Here is a 20,621-nt window from a genome sequence, read left to right as displayed (position 1 = left end):
AGCTTTATTTTTATTTTCACATGGAGATTGCCCCACTGTTAGTTATCCATATACACCTAGGTTGTTTCCTCCTGTTGCTTTCTCTCCCATGTATTTTGCCAAGTCACATGCACTTGTTGTTATTGTATTAAAATAGCGTGTCAGCGTTGGTGTTTAACGTATCTTCCTCGGGATGACATTGCACTTGCTGTGTTCCTGCCTTGCAGCGTCGCTCTCATAGACACTGCTTTGTCAGACAGTAGGTTCTGATCTGCGTCACGTTCGCGCTGCAGCACACCTGATAAAAGTGACCTGATCGCAGGTCAATTATGATCAGGCAATCCCAGCTCATCCAACGCAATACGACTTGGTAAAACCGACATGTTGTTCCGATCCATACAGCCACACGCTACTTATCCATTTTTAGATACTGTATTATAAATAATATTTTTGAGGCCCCAGGCTACAACCCCTAAAGCCCATGTGTTAATCCTGCCCAATATGTCGCCTGGACTGGAACAAATCACATGGGCTGCCCCGTGTCTAACTGCACTGCGTGCGGTGGGGTGATGCCACAGGCTCCACCTCAATGACGGCATTTCATTCGATGTAAGAGGGGCGGTGGCTAACCTGATTTAAACTCTCAGTGCAAATCGGTTAAATTCTTCTGGATCTGAAGAGAGGTACAGTGCTGTGTAAACTGGTGGAAGACTGACGTGCGTGACAAGAAATCTGAACCGTGGAAATGGCAAGCTACCACAAACCCGACGAGAAAACCATCCAGGGCCTTAAAGACATGGCCAACAAACTGAGGATTCATTCCATCAAGGCGACATGTGCATCCAATTCCGGGTAAAATGATCATTGCATTCTTAATTATTTGACATTGAAGAGCCCTGTGTTTTAATATTCAAAACACGCGTTTTGCATTGCAATAGCCTGTTGCTTGCAATAGTCAACTTCGTAATTATGCAAATATTGTCTGTATTTTGCACTTTTTGTTTGATCCAAATCGCAATACATTTTAAGATGTCTTATGTCAGTTTACGGTATTGTTTCGCAGGATACGTACCAAGGCTTTTTTTTTTTGTGTCTAGGTTGCATTCTGTAACTCGTTTATCTGAGAAATGGGTATATATTGCAAAAGTACAGGTAATAAGCCAATTAAAAAAAAACGTGTAATTTTTTTCGCATCAATATACATCTTTTTAAAGTCCCTTTTTAAAATTGGCATTTGATATTGAAGCTTATGACGAGTGTATATTTATATTTTAAGTTGACTTGATTTTACACTTCACGTGGTAATGAATGAGTCTCGTGTAGCAGTCGCAGAGGAAGGCCTGCAGGCCAGAGTAAGAAGGAAACTACCGCAGCGACAATTATACTCGGCAGAGTGCGTGATTTACAGGTTTCGTTGTGTAATTTTAAAGGATGTGTTCAATATATGCATTTTCCGTGAGTTAAAAAAAATACATTTTAAATAAAGTTTTTTTTTTTTTTTAAAGGTGAACACTTCCAATGTAGCTATCAATGATCTGCTTGCAGTGATCACGTTTATCAAGATGAATTTAATCTTGCCTTTGGCAGCGTTAATCGTGATTTCCCACAATAGAGAGGGACTGTATTAAGTAATTCTGTTCTCATGCCCAAAATGTGGTATACTCTTGGTGTCCAGTTTTAATTGCATTTACCCCCTCCCCCCGTCGCCGTGAAGGAAGCTTTATCACCATAAAATTATCATCCTAGTCGACACTAAATGCAAACAGCACCATTTAATACGCTCATTCAGTTTTTTGAAACTGCATCATATTTACTGAATCAGTTGATAGTTTGCATAACTTTTTTTTTCCAACTGCAATTTAATATCCCGTGATTAAGACGGGACCCCTTGAACAGGTTCTTATTTTAAAGATTAGAAATAAAGAATGGCGTTTTGGTTTTCTCTATTGACCCTTTTGTGCTATAAAGCCATGTCATACTTTATAAAATAGAGATTTTATAAACGAATTCACCACACGGTATCCTGACAGAATAATGTGTGCACATTCATGTCTCGCTGACCGGCACAGTGCTGATTGAAATCGATTGATTCTTGATCTGCTGATGGAAGTGAACGTGTCTGATATCTAGTCGCTTTCAAATCAATCGCAATGACGGATGGAAAAGAAGCGTTAACTCAAACCAACAATGCAAAATCCAAACTGGCCCAATGAATAGAATATTTAATATATGAAACTATAAAAACCCGATTTTCGAATTTGTAGCAAATTTATAAACTTGTAATCTGATTCCGCGTAGTAGTTTCGATCGCCCAACTGTAACTGTTTTAATGTGTAACAACTTTAAAACGATTTCAAGCCTGTAACACGGCTTGGAAACGCTTGCTGTGTAAATAACCTGTTTAAAGATTTGCCCTGGGTCAGTCTCTGGTGCAATCTGTGTGTTTGGAGCATTTGTGAAATCTAAGCTCAAGGTCATAGTGGAGAGGTGTCTGCACTGGGGTGGGAGGGGGTTTCGGTATTGCAGTGCTGATGGTGTAATGAGGGGTCTGCACTGGGGTGGGAGGGGGTTCAGGTATTGCAGTGCTGATGGTGTAATGAGGGGTCTGCACTGGGGTGGGAGGGGGTTCAGGTATTGCAGTGCTGATGGTGTAATGAGGGGTCTGCACTGGGGTGGGAGGGGGTTCAGGTATTGCAGTGCTGATGGTGTAATGGGGGGTCTGCACTGGAGTGGGAGGGGGTTCAGGTATTGCAGTGCTGATGGTGTAATGAGGGGTCTGCACTGGGGTGGGAGGGGGTTTCGGTATTGCAGTGCTGATGGTGTAATGAGGGGTCTGCACTGGGGTGGGAGGGGGTTCAGGTATTGCAGTGCTGATGGTGTAATGAGGGGTCTGCACTGGGGTGGGAGGGGGTTCAGGTATTGCAGTGCTGATGGTGTAATGAGGGGTCTGCACTGGGCTGGAGGGGGTTCAGGTATTGGGCTTGCTCTCATAAAGTAGTAGTCTGAATTATTAAATACTGTAGACTTAGTTATGTGTGTCGTATACATGGAAGATAGCTATTCTCTGTCTCTCTCTGCAGCCACCCCACCTCCTGCTGCAGTGCTGCAGAGATCATGTCTGTCCTCTTCTTCAACACCATGAAGTACAAGACCTCCGATCCACGCAACGCCAACAACGACCGCTTCATCATGTCAAAGGTCAGTTCAGGGATTTGTTCATAAAGAGGCTCTCGCCGGTTTTCAACAATTTCAGTCTGACTGGGCGAAGGAATATCTCTGCTGATGTAATGCACTGCATCACCACTAGGAGGGTGCGGAGAATGAAGTGAGTGGACTTGGGTTCAAATCGGTCCCCTGTAACCAAAAGACTCGGCTGTTCTTGCTGGACAGCACACTAAAATCAAACAAGTGGGCCGCGGGCCCTTTAACTTTAAGAACAAACATACATTCCTTGTAGTGCTAAACATCACAGGGTCTTGTCTCCTTTTATAACTATATCCGATTGGTCTAAACAGATCCATGCATTTTTATTGCCGTTTTTGATCTTCTCTAAAGGTCAGAGGACACCAGAAGTGTTACTTTTAACCTTTCAAGGACCAGGAACACTTGAAAACAATCATACTGAAGTGGGCTTCTAGGACCACGTTCACGTAAACGTGATAAACACACTCTGCTTTGACGCACAGGCCCACCTTACTTTGCAGTGCAGGCTTGAAACACATACCCTTGGATAGGAGAGGGATTCAATTTCACTTCAGTCTGACAGGTCATTTAGTGTCTAAAGGGTGGAGACAGCCTACTTCAGAGAAACTTGTTTAGCAGCAAGAAAGACACAAACGCTGTAAATCCGATGTCTTTGACATTGTTATATTAGAACATGTATAAATATTAAACAAGTGGATATAAGCAGATACTATTTCATGAACTAAATTAATGTTACTTTTTACTTATTACATTTATAATGGAATGAATAACTTTTTTTTATTTTGAGAAGATAATCTTAGTAAAAAGGACATCATTTCCAAGGTGCTACTGTAAAGAATAAATTTTTAGTGAATTTCTATAGGAAGAGTCAACAGCCAAAACACCTGGCCCTAGGGGAGCATCCCACTGAAATGCTTGGTCCCTGAGCTACAGTGTATCGACCCAGATTCGGGATGAGGGCATTTTTCTACAGAGTGGTGACGGTATGGAATAGCTTGCCTAGCTGTTATGCTGAATGATCAGGCTACTTTCAGCAGCTTGACATGGTTATGAAATGGCTACTCTGAACCTGACAGCCACCGATGAGCTGAATGGCCTCCTGATATTGTGCTGTGTTCTCCGCAGGGTCACGCGGCCCCGATCCTGTACGCTGCCTGGGCGGAGGCTGGGTACGTCAAAGAGGCTGATCTGCTGAACCTGAGGAAGATAGACTGCGAGCTGGAGGGACACCCAACTCCGGTGAGTGTGTGTTTCCTGCTCGGTGTTGCAGACCTGGGGTTCCATGGATCTGGTGGCTCGTTGCTGCTGCACAAATTTAAGTCTGGTCTGATGCAGGCTACATTAAGCCCCAGCTTGATATGGTCTGGTCTGAATAGCCGTCATCTCCTCCTGCAACACAGTTTTGAGTTAATTTTTTCACACACCGCTGATTCAGTATAGTAATGCTGCGCTGGTAAACTAAGGATAATTTTAAACAAGGTTTGATTAAGCACAATTTAATACTCTTCAGTGTGTTTCATTGTTACAATCCCTATTGTGAGGTCAGTGGCATGTTATAGCCTGAAACAGCACCAATCAATGCCTGAAAGCTCTCCGGCGACCTCTGCTAGAAAGTATTGGTTTTACACTCAAAGCTGCACCGCACCAGAACTGCGGTGTACTGGGACGTGTCGCCAGGGTTACTGGACACACTTTCCATGGAACCCACTGTACATCAGCGTCAAGGCACTTTGTATTCAAAAACACTGACTTCCTGTTTCCTGGTAGAAACTGGCCTTCGTTGACGTGGCGACAGGGTCTCTAGGACAGGGCCTGGGTGCGGCCTGCGGGATGGCCTACACTGGGAAACACTTTGACAAGGCCAGGTAAGAAACCAGCTCACCAGCAGCTATCCAGTCGTCGTCTGGGGGAGGCAACACTAAGAGCACTGTCACTACTGGAACACAGGGGCACTGTGGCCCTGGAGAGAGTCCAACGAAGAGCAACCACACTAATCCCAGGGCTTAAAGGACTGAGCTACTAAGATCGGCTGAAAGAACTGAATCTATTCAGCAAATAATTGGGGAGGGCATGATTTGAAGTCTTAAAATGAGTTGACAAAGTTCACCCTAACAGTACTTTAAGCGCAGCACAGAAGCCAGGACACAAGTTATGACAAAGGGAAGAATGCACTCCTTCATACAATGGTGAGGGGATGGAATGGGTTACCTAGTCATGCTGATGCTGAATCATCACTGGGATCCTTGGATCTGACTGTGGCCCAGATAGAACTGAAGGACGGGGTACAGGAAGCAGGGTGGCCTAGTGGTTAGAGCGGAGGGACTGGGAGGGGAGCAATATGGCATAGTTCAGGGGTGGCCAAAGTTGGCTTTTCCAGACCTGGTCTATTCTAAATTGTTTCTGTGGCTGTGTGTGCATCTCTCTATCTTAACACTGAGTGTAGAATTGGGTTGACGGGTGCCTTTTGTCCCCTTCTCCCCACAGCTACCGTGTGTACTGCCTGTTGGGGGATGGGGAGTCCTCCGAGGGGGCTGTCTGGGAGGCCATGGCTTTCGCCTCTCACTACCAGCTTGACAACCTGGTGGCCATCTTTGATGTGAACAGGCTTGGCCAGAGTGAGGCTGCGCCCCTGAAGCACGACATGGAAACCTACCGCAAGCGCTGCGAAGCCTTTGGGTAAGCACAGCACAAGCACCTCCCCTAAAGCACGCCCACGTGCCTAAAACTCATTCAAACGAGGTATTTCATGTAGATGCACAGATGCTTTGGAAGTACCGGAATGCCCTGTTTCCAGATCAGGAAGAGCAATGTTCAAGCACGGAGCAGGGAATTTAGAATTACTAAAACTTCTACTTTAGTGGTTCTCAAACCTTGTGGTTCTCTAAATCTCGGTGGACCACGTAATAAAACGTTTAGCTTACTGAAAAGTAAGCGCTAAAAAAAAAATCACTGTACTATTGAGAATAACAGTAGACTTTCTTTGTTTCAATGCAATGGGTGGGCCTGTTTCTGTGAGCCAAGTTACTTTAAGATTGGAGTTTTAAAGAATGGTTCTAATTCACTTTTCATAACGAATTTACCTGGGAGAGGTGGGGGGGGGGGGGGGGGGGCGGGATGTATTCTCTGCTTAGGTGCGTAACTCAGGTGGTTAAGAGTAAGCTGCTCAATGGTGGTGTTTGCCTCCATGCTGGTCTCAATCGCTGCAATGATAAACTGCAATGATAGCTGTTAGTGCAAGCATTTCAAATGTCCATGTATTTTTGTAATGCGTGGATAGTGAACTTTGTCTTTAGCCTCCTTTTCTGTGTCTCTTCATTATCAATAAAAATACATGATTGGCATTTTTAAATGCTTGGGCACTAACAAGGCTAACATTGAGGGTTATGTCAGCTCTGTTTACGGAGCGACAGAGACCGGCACGGAGGCTTCATTCATTCATTCATTCATTCATTCATTCACAAGAAATGGAAACGTTACACAAATAGAACCTTGTTTGGACTTCCTTCTCCAAAGCGGAAAGACTTGAAAATTGTTAGTTTTTTTAAAAATATGTGTGTGTGTGTCTATTATTTTTATATATATATATATATATATAATATATATATATATATATATATATATATATTATAAAATGTTAATGAAGGAAGCTTAAACATACTAAAAATACATGTATTTACGTGGGGATGATACACGGAGGTACTAAGGCAATGTGAGAGCGACTGGAGTCGGGCTTGGCTCCAGTCGAATGAAGTGTGCAATGCTTTGTCAATTGTTTGAGGTAATTTGGTTATTTAAAAACGCTATGTTTGTGTGTTTGGGCGAGGGGAATGTAAGGCGTTTGGTGAGCGAGCAGGGAATTGTATTGTTATTGAAGTGCTGGTAAACACACACATTGGGACAGGTACTTGGATTACAACTTTGAGTTTTTTAGAAGCGGGATAACACATTTCCAAGCTTGTGCATTGTGTTGCATTAACATATGGCTTTGTTGGTTGAGGTCACTTACATATTTGGTGGTTTTGGTTCTGAATCCTCAAACATATTGACCCGCTTACTGACGAAAATGTCCCCCTAAAATTGAGAGGGGGCTGCATTAACCCTCAGTCTGTAAGTCCTGGAGCAAACACTGCTTTAAGAGGATAGAGAAATGTTTGCTCACACTGAGAATAAAGGGAACATTGATCGATTTTGCCAGAATGCCACTGCAGAGGTCCCACGTTGCAAATACATCGATAAAAGATGCTTTGCTTTGTACACTGTGAAGGTGGCACCCGATGCGATCCACAGCGCTCTACCGCCAGGGGAAATTGACATCGACTTGTTTTGGTCATCGACAGCTGACCGTCTTCCTAATTTGAAAACCGTTAGCTTTCAGATTCATCAATGCAGTAACAAATACAGCTGATGCTGAGCGCAGCAACTCGCTGTGTAATCTTGTCCTGTCCAAGCAGAGGCGTTCTCTTTCGGAAGACGAACTGAAAGAGCTGGTGTTTCTTTTTCAATCTTGGAATTTAGAAAGACTGTTTTTTTAAAAAAAAACCAAAAAAAAAAAACCTTTTTCCTCATGCTAGTGTTCTGATATCCAGTATGAGAGAAGAACCCAATACAACTGCCCAATACTTTGTACATACTTGTGCAGAGATATTACTGAATTCCCTGGGGTGTAGTCAGGTAATGACATGTAATAAACATTACAACAAAATAAAGCCAGTAGCCAATTAAAGGAGAGAAACCCTCTTGTGCAACAGATTTAATTGATGCAGGTCTCTTCGCAGTTATTTTTGCCAGCAAAAACATTTGGTTGAAATGTCCCATCACTTATTACTATGTAAAAGGCTTTTGAATTAGAACTTCATTCCGAAGTCTTCCTGAACTAAATTCTTATTTGTTTAATTCATATTTAATGCAATATTTCTAGGGTTGTAAATCCAGTTTTACATTAGTAAACCATGCATGTTGGTGTTTTGGGGTAGTAGCCTTCTGAAAGCCAAGGTTTTATTTGAAAGAATGTTTTGGTTCCCTCTTGTGGCCACAGCTAATACAGCAATTCACTACTGTAAAGCCTTGCTTTTAATGAAGTAAAACAGCCACTCGTGTTGAGCATTGAGGTCTCCATCCTGAACTTCTGTTAAATTTCCTGTCTAGGGTTTGGTTTTAAAAGGTAGGGAATGGGTTTAAAAAAAGTGTGTGGCTTTGCAAGAGTCTGTTAATTAGCTCTTGTAACACCATAAGAAGTTTGCTCATAAATGAACACATCATCAGATAGACAAACCACTGGCCTGGTTTCTGAGATCTATTTAAAACGTGCATTCTTGGCTACTTTAACTAAAGGCTTAAGATAAGAGGTGCCCCAATTTCCTTCTGCTAATGAAATTTCAGATTTTATAGTTAAGCAAATATAAATCTTCAAACATTTGTCAAGGTATGTAAAACTTACATTTTGTTTGCTGCCTTGTAATGCTGTGACAAGTGCATCACATTTTTATAAGATATTTTTGTTTTTATTCATTTAAACAGGATTAACCCTTTGCGGTCCATTGTCGGACCTGGTCCGACATTGCAATTATTCCTATCGGGTCCATTGTCGGACCCTGTCCGACATCATTATAGAAACGCAAAAAACGGGTTTTAGTCGTTTTTTCTCCGGAAAAAGCCGAGAGAACCATTCAATGGCCGAGTGGGAGCGACAGGAGCAGAGACGAGTCGAAAAAAAAAAAAGGCGTATCTCATGAATAGTCATACATGGCCCTGGTACCAGATAACGGGGCGGTCATAAGTAAACAAGCTGGCTGATAGTGCGTCAGCGCACAGAGAACACGGACATTTGCAAAACTTTTTACATAGGTGAAAGCGATAGCGAACGAAAGGGTGGGGCGGGGCTGGAGAAGCCTAGTGAGTGCTTTGTTGTTATGCAGGGCCTTTTAAACCCGTTTGATTGTGAAAAAAAATACTTTTAAACAGCGCGTCTAAACTTACCTGCGCGTGTGAAAATAAATTAGACCTGGCGTGCCTGACGCGCATTTAATAAATGGACCGCAAAGGGTTAAGACCTGGTTGAATTTTCATTCCTGTGACTACACACCATTTTTTTTTTTTTTATTTCTGTGACGCTCCCCGCCTAAGTTCTGTTCTAATAGAAACTCTCTGTCTCAGCTGGAACACGTACGTGGTAGATGGGCACGATGTGGAGGAGCTGTGTAAGGCTCTGTGGCAGGCACAGCAGGTGAAGGGTAAACCCACAGCCATCGTCACCAAAACCTTCAAGGGCAAAGGAATCCAAGGTACAAGACATATTTATGTATTTTATTTTTTTTTTAAAATTGGATGTCACTAGGAGTGATTCAGCTGTCACGGTATGGTGCATATTGGGTGTATGAGTGTGTTTGCAGAAATGAACCATTTGCCACATTTTTAATTTCATCTTTTAAATTGCTTCAGTCTTTAGTATGATGAGCATTTTGAGATGTGATCAATAATAAAAGCTAGGATGTGGGATTCAATATTAATTGAATAACTTGACAATAGACAACTGACACCTAAGGGTAGTTCCATTTTAAAGTGAAACCACTTCCAGTCTATTTCAGTTTTTGGCTATTCCCATCTTTCGAGACCCTTTGCGAACGAACTGGCCCAGGTAGAACCTAGCACGCTTTTAAACCACTCTTCAGAAACCTGGTCCAGTACGAAAGCTGAAGTAAAGAAATGCGAACGCTTCTCCCGCAGGTGTTGAGGACCAAGACAACTGGCATGGCAAGCCTATTCCCAAAGACAAGGTGGATGCCATCCTTGCTGACCTGCAGGGCCAGATTCAGACCAACAAGCTGCTGTGTCCCGAGCAGCCTGTGGAGGACTCTCCCAAGGTGGACATCTCCAGCATGTGCATGCCCTGCCCTCCTGCCTACAAGATTGGAGAGAAGGTGAGTGTGCATGCCCTGCCCTCCTGCCTGCAAGATCGCAGAGAAGGTGAGTGTGCATGCCCTGCCCTCCTGCCTGCAAGATCGCAGAGAAGGTGAGTGTGCATGCCCTGCCCTCCTGCCTGCAAGATTGGTGAGTCTAGGCCTCATGTGGGTGCAAGGTGAGAGTCTCACAGCTCTAGTGTTTGCATGCATTTCAACCAGAACTTGTGGCAGGATAATTTTCCTGAACAGACACTCTGTTTCTGGTAAGATTGCACTTTTCCAAAAACTGTCCTCCATTTTTCACAGTATATTAGTTAAACTAGCAAATCAGTAGCCATCAGATTTGCACAGCGTAGATATGATTGTGACCCACGCCAGTGTTCCTGCATTTCAACCAACATGACCACTGTTTCAAACTGATATGATTGTGAGACTCTCTCTACCTCGGCCAGCTTAAAGGGTACATAAGGACCTTTTTGTTTTATTGTTACATGTTCTGATGTGTTACAACTGTTTATGTAAGGCGTGTGTGTGTGTGTGTTTTTTACATTTTGACCACTTTTTTATTTAAGTTTTTAAATTTAATTCCCTGCCTCAAGATGGCTTCCCATGTACCTACATGGACCTCACAGAACTAAATTTCCTATCCTCCTCCTCCTCCTCCTCCTCTTGCTTACATATGTAACTGAGATGGATTTACCAGTGAGCAGGAGGATGATGGGCAATGTACTTCCTAGAGGTCCATGCGGGTACATGGGAAGCCATCTGAGGCAGGGAATGCAATTTAAAACTTTTAAAGTGGTCAAAAGATTTATACAACAATACACACCTTATGTAAACTGCTGCATGGGAACATATAACAAAATAAAAATGTATTTATATGTTGTACACTTTTAATGTCTCATTTGTGGATAATTAGCACACCTATTCTATTAATGTGTTTTATTAGGAGACCATTCATGCTGTCAAGCTGGAGTCCACACTCCAAAAACTATAAAACTAATCTCTAACCATTCCAAAGTTTAAAGACATTGAAAAATACATTGAGTTTAATAGTCTATTGGAGCTGTGAAGTCTTCTTTACTGCATGATCCATATTGATGAGTCGCGTTCTAAGAGCCATATGCAGGCTCAGTTTAATCCTGGTGTGTGGGTTTGCAGGCTCAGCTTTCTCTCTGTGTAGATTTGCAGGCTCAGTTTTCTCTCTGTGTGGATTTGCAGGCTCAGTTTTCTCTCGTTGCGTGTGGATTTGCAGGCTCAGTTTTCTCTCTGTGGATTTGCAAGCTCAGTTTTCTCTCGTTGCGTGTGGATTTGCAGGCTCAGTTTTCTCTCTGTGTAGATTTGCAGGCTCAGTTTTCTCTGTGTGGATTTGCAGGCTCAGTTTTCTCTCGTTGCGTGTGGATTTGCAGGCTCAGTTTTCTCTCGTTGCGTGTGGATTTGCAGGCTCAGTTTTCTCTCGTTGCGTGTGGATTTGCAGGCTCAGTTTTCTCTCTGTGTAGATTTGCAGGCTCAGTTTTCTCTCTGTGTAGATTTGCAGGCTCAGTTTTCTCTCGTTGCGTGTGGATTTGCAGGCTCAGTTTTCTCGTTTCCCAGATGGCTACACGCCGTGCCTACGGTATCGCTCTGGCCAAGCTTGGGGAGGCGAGCGATCGCGTGGTGGCGTTGGACGGAGACACCAAGAACTCCACCTTCTCTGATCTCTTCAAGAAAGCGCACCCAGACCGCTTCATAGAGTGCTTCATCGCGGAGCAGAACATGGTGAGTCTTCCTCCTTCAGTGGAGGGGCGAGCATGGAGTCTCGAGCAAATGTCCTCTTCATTGTTTTGCTTTTATTATGGGGTTTGTAATTCATTGAGCCCTTAATCTGCCCGAGTGGATGGGACTGGCAGAATTCAAGGGTCATGTTCGGAGAAAGACACCGGCCCAACTCGAAGCAAGCCCCAGACCAGAAGGGAGAAGAATAGTGATAATGTAATGCCAGACCTGGGGTTCATTAGAATTACAATTACAGCACAGGTTGCTGAAATTACAATTGCAATGCTGTTTTGTTCAGTTGATTCTAATAATGCTGCAGTAATTACAATTACTTTTAAAGTAACAAATGGCTACACACTAACATTACTGCAGGGGCTGGAGTGTTCTGTCAATAGACATAAGTCTTAAGTATTTTGACAATTGTGGAAAAGTGCGTGCGTTTGGAATGTGTACTGTAACAATGGCGGGTGTTGGTGAGCTGATTTCATAAGCAAAAAAAAACTTCAGCTTCTTGCAATTTACTATGAAATATGCATTTTATTTTCCTGTCGGCATTTTACACTGTAAAGTCATACTTTATCAGAGCCGTGCTTTTGGTTACTATGGCAATGGGGTCAAACAAATACCGACTTCATGATTGGTGTTAGTTATACTTCTACTAGTCTGAATGTTGACCAAGCGAGTCAGTGGCATATATGATGTTACAATTTACTAATAATTTTAAAATTATCTGGTTTTTAAAACTTCATATTTCTACGTAGTATTAGAAATGTAAAGAAATACAAAAACTGTTATTTTAAGGTTTGCCTCCAGTGTATACGATTTAAAGGCAGTAATATGGAAATTGCACGTTCCTTTTCAATAGTATGTCAACATAATTAAAAGGTTTACAAAACTTAAGTAGCTCAATTTGTCACTCAAGGTTTTAGTTTTTTTTGTTTTGTCTGCTTATGTTTTTTGCAGTCAACACATTTATAGAAAATTGATACATTAATATGTTTCAATAGTGACTTGAGTTTCAATGTTTTAAAGCCGTTTGACCTTTTATGTAGCACAAATATTTCCAAGCTCAAAGATATTGTATTTAATATGGAACGGTTTGTGCAATTTGTGCAGCGTGTTTGTCGGTTGTATAAGCATATTTGCTTTTGTATTTGTAGTGTATTGGTTACGTGCAACACCTGTTAAAATATAAACTGCTGAAAAATGTTTACCCTGCTTCAGTCGGCACCGTACATTTTCCGTCTTGGCTACCTTTGCTCTGCTGCCTCCCCTGTTGCTGTGTTCTACCAAGCAGTAGTCTAATACAGAAACGTTTACACACAGGGTCACCTAAGTGGTTGAATACTAAAAGACTGTTGGCTCAATGGAAGAGACAGGTCTGAAACCTTTCTCAGTTTTGTGCACCTGATTGTGGTAAACTAGTGTGGGTGAAAAGAGGTATGGCTTTGTTTAAAATGCAGACCAAGAACTATTAATGAGGGAGAGTTAAAACAGGATGATTTATAACTGAATGTCCTTGTCCAGCCCGTAGCAGAGAAGCGGGTTTCATGGTAGAATGCACACCAAGTAAGAACTTGCTTGTCAGACTCTGCAGCTTTTGTGTGGATCCTCTTCCTGCCCAGTTAATTCACTTTATCCCTCCCCAGGTGAGCGTGGCAATGGGCTGTGCCGCACGTGATCGCACTGTGGCCTTTGCTAGCACCTTCGCTGCATTCCTGTCCCGTGCCTACGACCACGTCCGCATGGGAGCCATCTCCCAGTCCAATGTCAACCTGTGTGGCTCTCACTGTGGAGTCTCCATTGGTGAGTCAGGGGGTGGGGGTGGCAATGCAAGTTTAAAGTTCTGAAAATGAGCTACTATGAACCTTTGAGCTTAGATGGGCCGAATGGCCTCCTCATTTAATATAGTTTTGACATGCAGTATAATATACTACATCATGTCCATGTTCAGTGTAGCAAACACTTATTGACGAGTGTAGATCGTGCACCCAAAATGTCAATGACAAAACAAGTTCGATTTGAACAGATTAAATCTGTTCATATCCGCTGCCTCTAGTCACGTTTCGTATATTTCTTGCACTTGGAATGACAAACCCGACTTTGCCTGATGGCTTGTAGGAGAAATGCTCTACATGATCAGAGGAAGGCATTGATCACTTGTACAGCGTACTGTAGATGGAAACAGCACCTCTAACTCCTATGGTAGATAGTATAGTAAGTCCAGCCTGTTAACCCTTCAGTCTTCTTGTTGTAGGTGAAGATGGCCCCTCTCAGATGGCCCTGGAGGATCTGGCGATGTTCCGCGCTATCCCAACATGCACCGTGTTCTACCCCAGTGACGCTGTTTCCACTGAGAAAGCAGTGGAGCTTTCTGCAAACACCAAGGTACCTCGCTGTGTGGGAACCCTAGAACATGGAAGAATTAGGGGGGGCTTCATGAAGTCTCTAAAACCTTCAAGGAGCTGACCATGTTAAGCATAACCTATACTTTTACGCACAGGACACAGTATAAAGTATTAACTTTAACCCCTCTTGCAAAGCATAGAACATAACATGCCCAATTTTTTCATTTTCAAAATGAAGGATTCCACCTCACATTAGAAGGCTTATTCTAACTTGAAAACTTCAAATTGGCAAGTTAACGGTCACATTTTGTGCTTCTTTAAAAAAAAACAGAACATTTTAGACTGCTAAATGTTGGAGCCATCACAAGCTGATCAGATCAAATCACGATCCGCAGTATAATAGACTTGTTTGCTGACTCGACTTCTTGGATCCTAGACTGAACAACACGGATAACTCCTATTGGCTGATTATTAGACGTCGGTCATCCACTGTTTAAATGATGTAACTGATGCACCATTCACAGAGATTTAGAGATTAAACCCTCCCACACTCCTTGAAATTTCTTAAATGATCGGTTACTCGCAGCCTGTGGGGCAGTGCTTCAAGAATTAGGAATACGGTATTATAATTTTACATGGTAATTCTAGTGCAGTAACTCCTTGTATTTATTGAGTAAATTATATATTTAAAAAAAAAAAATACAGTAAAATGTGCTAAGGTCATGCATTTCCAACACATTCCAACACAAGAGCTCTGGGCTGATCGGTCCATTGAGTGAACCCTGTATAGTGTGGGCAGGTTTTGATGTTAATAAAGATATCCACTAGGAGGCACTGTTGGGTAAGGATATAGTATACCCTGGACTGGAAACTCAAATGCCCAAACTAAAGAAATGTATTTCTTTTTATTTATTTTGTGAATCCCATGCGCTGGAATGTAGTTGTAGTTGTAAACGACTTGAGTATAAATGTGCTGGACACAATTTCTTGCATTATCTGGTTTTAGGACCTACAGTCGTGTGCAAATGTATTCACACCTGATTTGTTGTGCATATGAAATAGTCCAAAAAATAGTCAAATTGGTGATTGTCTAATTAATTGACTCATGCAATTTTAAAACAGTAAGAGAAAAGTAGCACAGCCACAGATGGTGAAATGCATGAGTCTTAAGTTTTTTTGACTGAAATTGAATTTCTCACACCCAGAATTTCTCACGGGTCGGTATATATGACCAATCTTGAGAGGTTCTAATACATTTGCACTAATGTACCTGCCACAGCTTTAACAGAATAGGTACAGTGTTCTGTTGCCCAAGATATTCAACCTTCCTTAATGGTGCTTTTTTATGTGTTCAGGTATCGTTCCTTTTTGAGAGGTATTTGTAGATTTCATAGAAATTCCTTGGCTATATATTGAAGCTTCTAAAATGAGTTGAACCGGCTGTGGGTCACGTAACTACTTTAGACGATTCTGGACCGAAACAGACATGGAAAGGCATAGTCTGCTATTGGACTGTACGTTCAGAGTTACGTTGTCTCTTCTCAGGGAATCTGCTTCATCAGAACCAGCCGACCTGAAACAGCTGTGCTCTACTCCCCCGAAGAGAAGTTTGAAGTCGGACAAGCCAAGGTGAGAGGGGAGTTATCCCAGGTCTGTTAAAATGCTCTACGTTATATACTGCTGTGGGACAGTCTGTAACAGGATCGTTACAGCAGCCGCATTCTGTTTTAGAATTGAAAGGTAAAGGACGGATGTAGGTCAGTTAGTTTCTGTTCAGTTTCCTTGTTAGTCAAAGTTGTCTCTCCTTGATTAGGTGGTGCGCCAGAGCGACAGTGACAAGGTGACGGTCATTGGTGCTGGAGTGACCCTTCACGAGGCTCTGACCGCTGCAGATGAACTCGCTAAGGAAGGTGAGTGCTGACCGGGGTACTCTGACACTCGCATAGAGATCCACATTCAACACTGGTGCATTATTTACAATAGTGTTTCAACATCTCCAACTGTGATGGCAAAGCATTAATTTGTGTTGACATTCTGAAGTTCTGATCACAGTTCGATATAGAGGGGCTTGTAATGGAGGCAGTCGCAATTTAAGAGCGAGGATTTTCTGGTTCTGAACTTCGCAGAACTAATCTGAAAAACTTCTGATACACTTAATCCTTGTATTGGTCACTCAAGCTCGGTTTCCACTGCCACCAGAGCCAGCATTGTTCCCCCCCTCTCTGCAAGCAGGTTCATTCCGGGCTGTGTGGAGAATGGAGAGCAAAGCATTCTCGGAAGGTTGAGCGAGCAAAAATCAAACTTCCGAAAAGCCGAGATAAAAATGTAACCTTGTTAGGGCTGCAACGAAGGGTACAAAGTGACCTTGGACGGTACGGAACACATTGCGGAAGGAAGGCTTGAACCTGTGATGGTACTCATTTGCATAATTTACTGGTCTATTTTTACAGGTAATCCATGTAAATTGAATAAAACAAACATGTAGCTTAAATACATCATTATATAGAACAGTAATCTTGTTATAATTTAAATACACTGTTTATTTTCACGTAGTTGATATCTACATTAAGCTTGCATTGCAGCAGCACCAACTGCAGGCAAAACAAAGCTTTGTCACCATTCCAAGCAGGTTATTGGTCATATTTTACTACTACTAAAAATATTATGAACTTATGCTGGAGATTGGATGTGCCTCCATGATGCACAGTTTGTATTCAACTTATACAGTTGCTTCGTATACCGATTTGGTAGTGGATTTTAATATTTCTGTATGTAATATGCATTATATTATATGCATGTAATATGTAATATGCATTATACAAATCAAAAGATCTAATTTCCATGCGAGTGACATTTAATGTGTGACTTATAGTATTCACACATTGTCAAATGGTTTCTTTTAACCGAGAAAGTAAGTGTGTGAATACCACCTGATGAACCTTCGAAGGTTTAAAACTACCTCCGAATTCCTGGCTAGCGAACAAACCTTCAAACACAGCCCCAAACCCTGTAGAGAACCAATATTTAACAAACAAACATTTATATAACTTTATGTAAAAAGTAAACTGAATAATTAAAAGAATCTGTTGGCAGTAACAGGTTTCTAATAAAATGAACTCTTACTAGTTTACAAGCATTTTTGGCTGAACAGCAGTGGCTGTGGAACAGGGCGGATGTGTTCAGACGCACGTGTTTCAGTGACTAGCTAACAGGAGAATTCCACACATCGTACCTGCTGTGCGCTTCCATTCGTAGATCTCAACTGTACACTTTTGAGAAACGTGTTCTACTGAACCTCTTTCTACTTTAAAACACCTGGGCCTACACTTGGTGAAGGAAACTCTGTTTTTAAGGGCTCCCGAGTGGCTCATCCGGTAAAGGTACTCCACCCGGACTGCAGGATGCTCCGTCTAGCTTGGAGATCGCCGGTTCGAATCCAGGCTATGCCACTGCCGACCGTGGATTGGAGCTCCCAGGGGGAGGCGCACAATTGGCCAAGCGCTGCCTGGGCAGGGTAGGAGTCCTTGGCAGGCTGGGTGTCTGAGGGCCGGCCTGTACGCAGTTCAGAACTAAGTTCTGGATATGGCTGCACGGCGGGCTAGCAGAGCGAAAATAGGACGGCCAATGCACTTGTTTTTAGAGGAAGCGAGTGCTCGTCTTCGTCTCTCCCGGGTTAGTGCGGGGGTTGCTGCGGTGAGCCAGGTTGAATAATAGGACGTTCTGAAATTGGGAGAATTGGAAGCGCTTGCTTGGTCATGTGGAGGGTATGCAATTGTCCCGACCCCTTCACTGGCTTTTTTCCTGTCTGTCCAATCAGCTGCTTCCACTCTTGACTGACATGCTTGCACCAAAGCAATGTGACCTGAAGACACAGCCAAAGTGAAATGACCCAGGAAGTGCAAGTGTAACATTTCCTGTGAAAGCAGAGAATTGAAACTTCCTTTAACCTAACGTAGCAACCAATCATGTTTTAAAGTGAACACCTGTTTGTGATTTAGCATGTGTTTCTTTCAGAACTGCACATTGAGTTCTGTGTAGCTAATGAGTGCAAAATAGGTAAGGTTTTATGAAATTATTTGCAAAACTACATCTACTGCCTATTAGAAAGTGGTACCGCTGTACTCTGACTGTCTCCCTCACTCTCAGGTATCAATATCCGTGTGATTGACCCCTTCACCATCAAGCCTCTGGATGCAGAGACCATCATATCCAGTGCCCGTGCCACTGGGGGCAGGATCATCACTGTGGAGGACCACTACAGAGAGGGTGTGTACACTGAGTGGAGATTCAAACTGGATCGCATGTTCTATTAATCGGGTTCGGTATTTGTGCAAGTTCAAATGCGTTTCCTTCTGAACAAGCCTAAAAGCAAAACAAAGTTTATGAACAGGCAGCCATTTTTAAAGCCTTTTGCTCGGTGCAACGCAGTAGTACTGCGTCATTGGATTAAGGGAGTACGCTTGCCATTTATTTGTAGTTCCTAATATAAAGTGTAACCTAACTAGGCCTACAAGAATAAAACTCGTTTTGACATTAATTTATTTTTCAATATAATTAGTGAACATGTGGGCGTTGTGACTTGCCCGCTATGAAGGGGGGTGTCTTGAGAGAGAGCACACTGTGTACACTTGCTATATCTTATAAATGTGGACGACCCTTTACTAAACCACACTGTCGATTTGCTGAATCATTGGGATCCTTTAGAATCTGACTTGTCAAAGTTTAAGATCAACCCTCTAGTAGGAACGTCACGACCACAAATAGCCTCCTCTCATTTAACGACGTTCTTGCACACATGTAAGTTTGCATAAATTCATATTTGAATGATATTTCCAAGGCCCTTTTTTATTTTTACAAAATCCATTAAGTTTTTGTTCTTATTCTGCCCACTGAAGCATGCGAGTTAGTGCAATGAGGCTGTCTTGCATACTAAACTTGAGTAATGATAGATTAACTTCACCACCTTTTACACGGTTTGTATTCACAAAGAATAGAAGCAGATGAGCTACTTTTTGTTTTACTCATTACCTCCTGATGTGTGTGGTTTTGAGGAGGGGGAAAAAAAAAGTAAAATTTGCTTAGATCTCCACGAAATTTATATAAAACTGAAAATATAGGCCTTGGGTATTTCTTGTTAAATTTGGATTGCTGGCTCTGCTGTGCGATGACTTGTCATGTCTTGTGTTTGCCTGCAGGTGGCCTGGGAGAGGCTGTGTGTGGCGCAGTGGCAGAGGAGCCCACCATTCTGGTGCAGCGGTTGGCCGTCTCCCACGTCCCCCAGAGCGGCAAGCCCACGGAGCTGCTTCACATGTTCGGCATCAGCGCCAAGAGCATCGTCTCTGCCGTGAAGTCAACCTTCGCCAACTGAGGCCCCTTCCCACGACTCTGCGGCACACTGCCCCCTGTCGAAGCTTTTGCTAGGGTTACTGTCCAAAAAACCTCATGTGTAGTCAATGGGTCCATTCTGTAATTCTGTCCTAACTTGCCAAGATGTCTGTTCTACCCAACAATTTGAATGCATCCCTAGATCCTTTATGTTGAAAGGCGAAGTCTTGATGGTCTGAACTGCATTGGGGCAAGGTTGAACACCTTGATGTTTAAATCTAGTAGTTAGTTTCTGATTTCATTTAAATGTGTGTGTTTCTCAAAGTAAATAGTTAAGGGGACCATATAAACTGTCTTCAGTCTTAATTATCCATTCCAATATCTCAAAAGCTACAACCTATGGTTTTAACATTGTTTACTTTGAGTACTATTTTCAGTGGTTTAATATTCATACTTTTTGTAGTCATTTCAAGAAAATATATTTCTTGATTTGACAGCAATAACATCTTGAAATAGGATGGCTAATATGTTAATGGTTACCTTACCTTTTGGATTAAAATCTACTGGGATCAAGTTTTGTCTACCTGCACTGTACCATGCGATCAAACCCCTGTCCTCTACTGAGCTATTGAGACGTTCCGTTCTTGGTGAAACTTCTTTAGCTGTTTTTGTCCCTCGACTGCCGTGTTGTGTTAACCCAGAGCAGCTGACTCCTGCAGTTACTAATCTGTGAATGGCTTGTTAAGCTTGCTGTTGAAGTTGTGAGCGTGCTCCGTGTGAGCTGATCCTTCATGGTTTACTATAAACAAAATAAAGCACATCTAAATGCCTTGTGTCTCTTGTGCTGTTTCTCATTATCGGGGGGTGGGGGGATGGGGGCTGAACTGCCTCCTCTTGTTCATACATTTTCTTCTGTGCAAGAAGTCGAGCTGATTGCTGAAATTAATACTTTCACAACTCCCCAGTTGCTACAGATTTGTCTTTTCCAAATGTAGACGCTATTGCACCATGAAGTGTTGTCTTGGTAATGTTTTTCCATATATTCTGGCTTTTTTATTGAAACTTGGCATGAACATTATTTAGCATAAGATATTGAGGGTAGAAGCCAAGT

General features: G+C 42.5%; 1 protein-coding gene across 1 annotated transcript; it reads left to right on the top strand.

The window, feature by feature from the left end:
* Window positions 1–575: 575 nt before the first annotated feature.
* LOC117404325 (transketolase-like protein 2) lies at window positions 576–20,339 on the top strand. The gene is made up of 14 exons (XM_059017423.1): window positions 576–831; window positions 3,060–3,177; window positions 4,309–4,422; window positions 4,951–5,048; window positions 5,668–5,859; window positions 9,337–9,464; window positions 9,907–10,100; window positions 11,676–11,840; window positions 13,487–13,643; window positions 14,095–14,225; window positions 15,731–15,814; window positions 15,999–16,095; window positions 18,332–18,451; window positions 19,381–20,339. The coding sequence occupies exons 1-14, from the start codon at window positions 725–727 to the stop codon at window positions 19,551–19,553; spliced, it is 1,878 nt and encodes a 625-aa protein (XP_058873406.1). The 5' UTR covers window positions 576–724; the 3' UTR covers window positions 19,554–20,339.
* The last annotated feature ends 282 nt before the right edge of the window (window positions 20,340–20,621 follow it).

The sequence above is a fragment of the Acipenser ruthenus genome, chromosome 56, assembly GCF_902713425.1.
Source record: "Acipenser ruthenus chromosome 56, fAciRut3.2 maternal haplotype, whole genome shotgun sequence".
Classification (NCBI taxonomy): domain Eukaryota; kingdom Metazoa; phylum Chordata; class Actinopteri; order Acipenseriformes; family Acipenseridae; genus Acipenser; species Acipenser ruthenus.
This window is presented reverse-complemented; position numbering and strand designations above follow the sequence as displayed.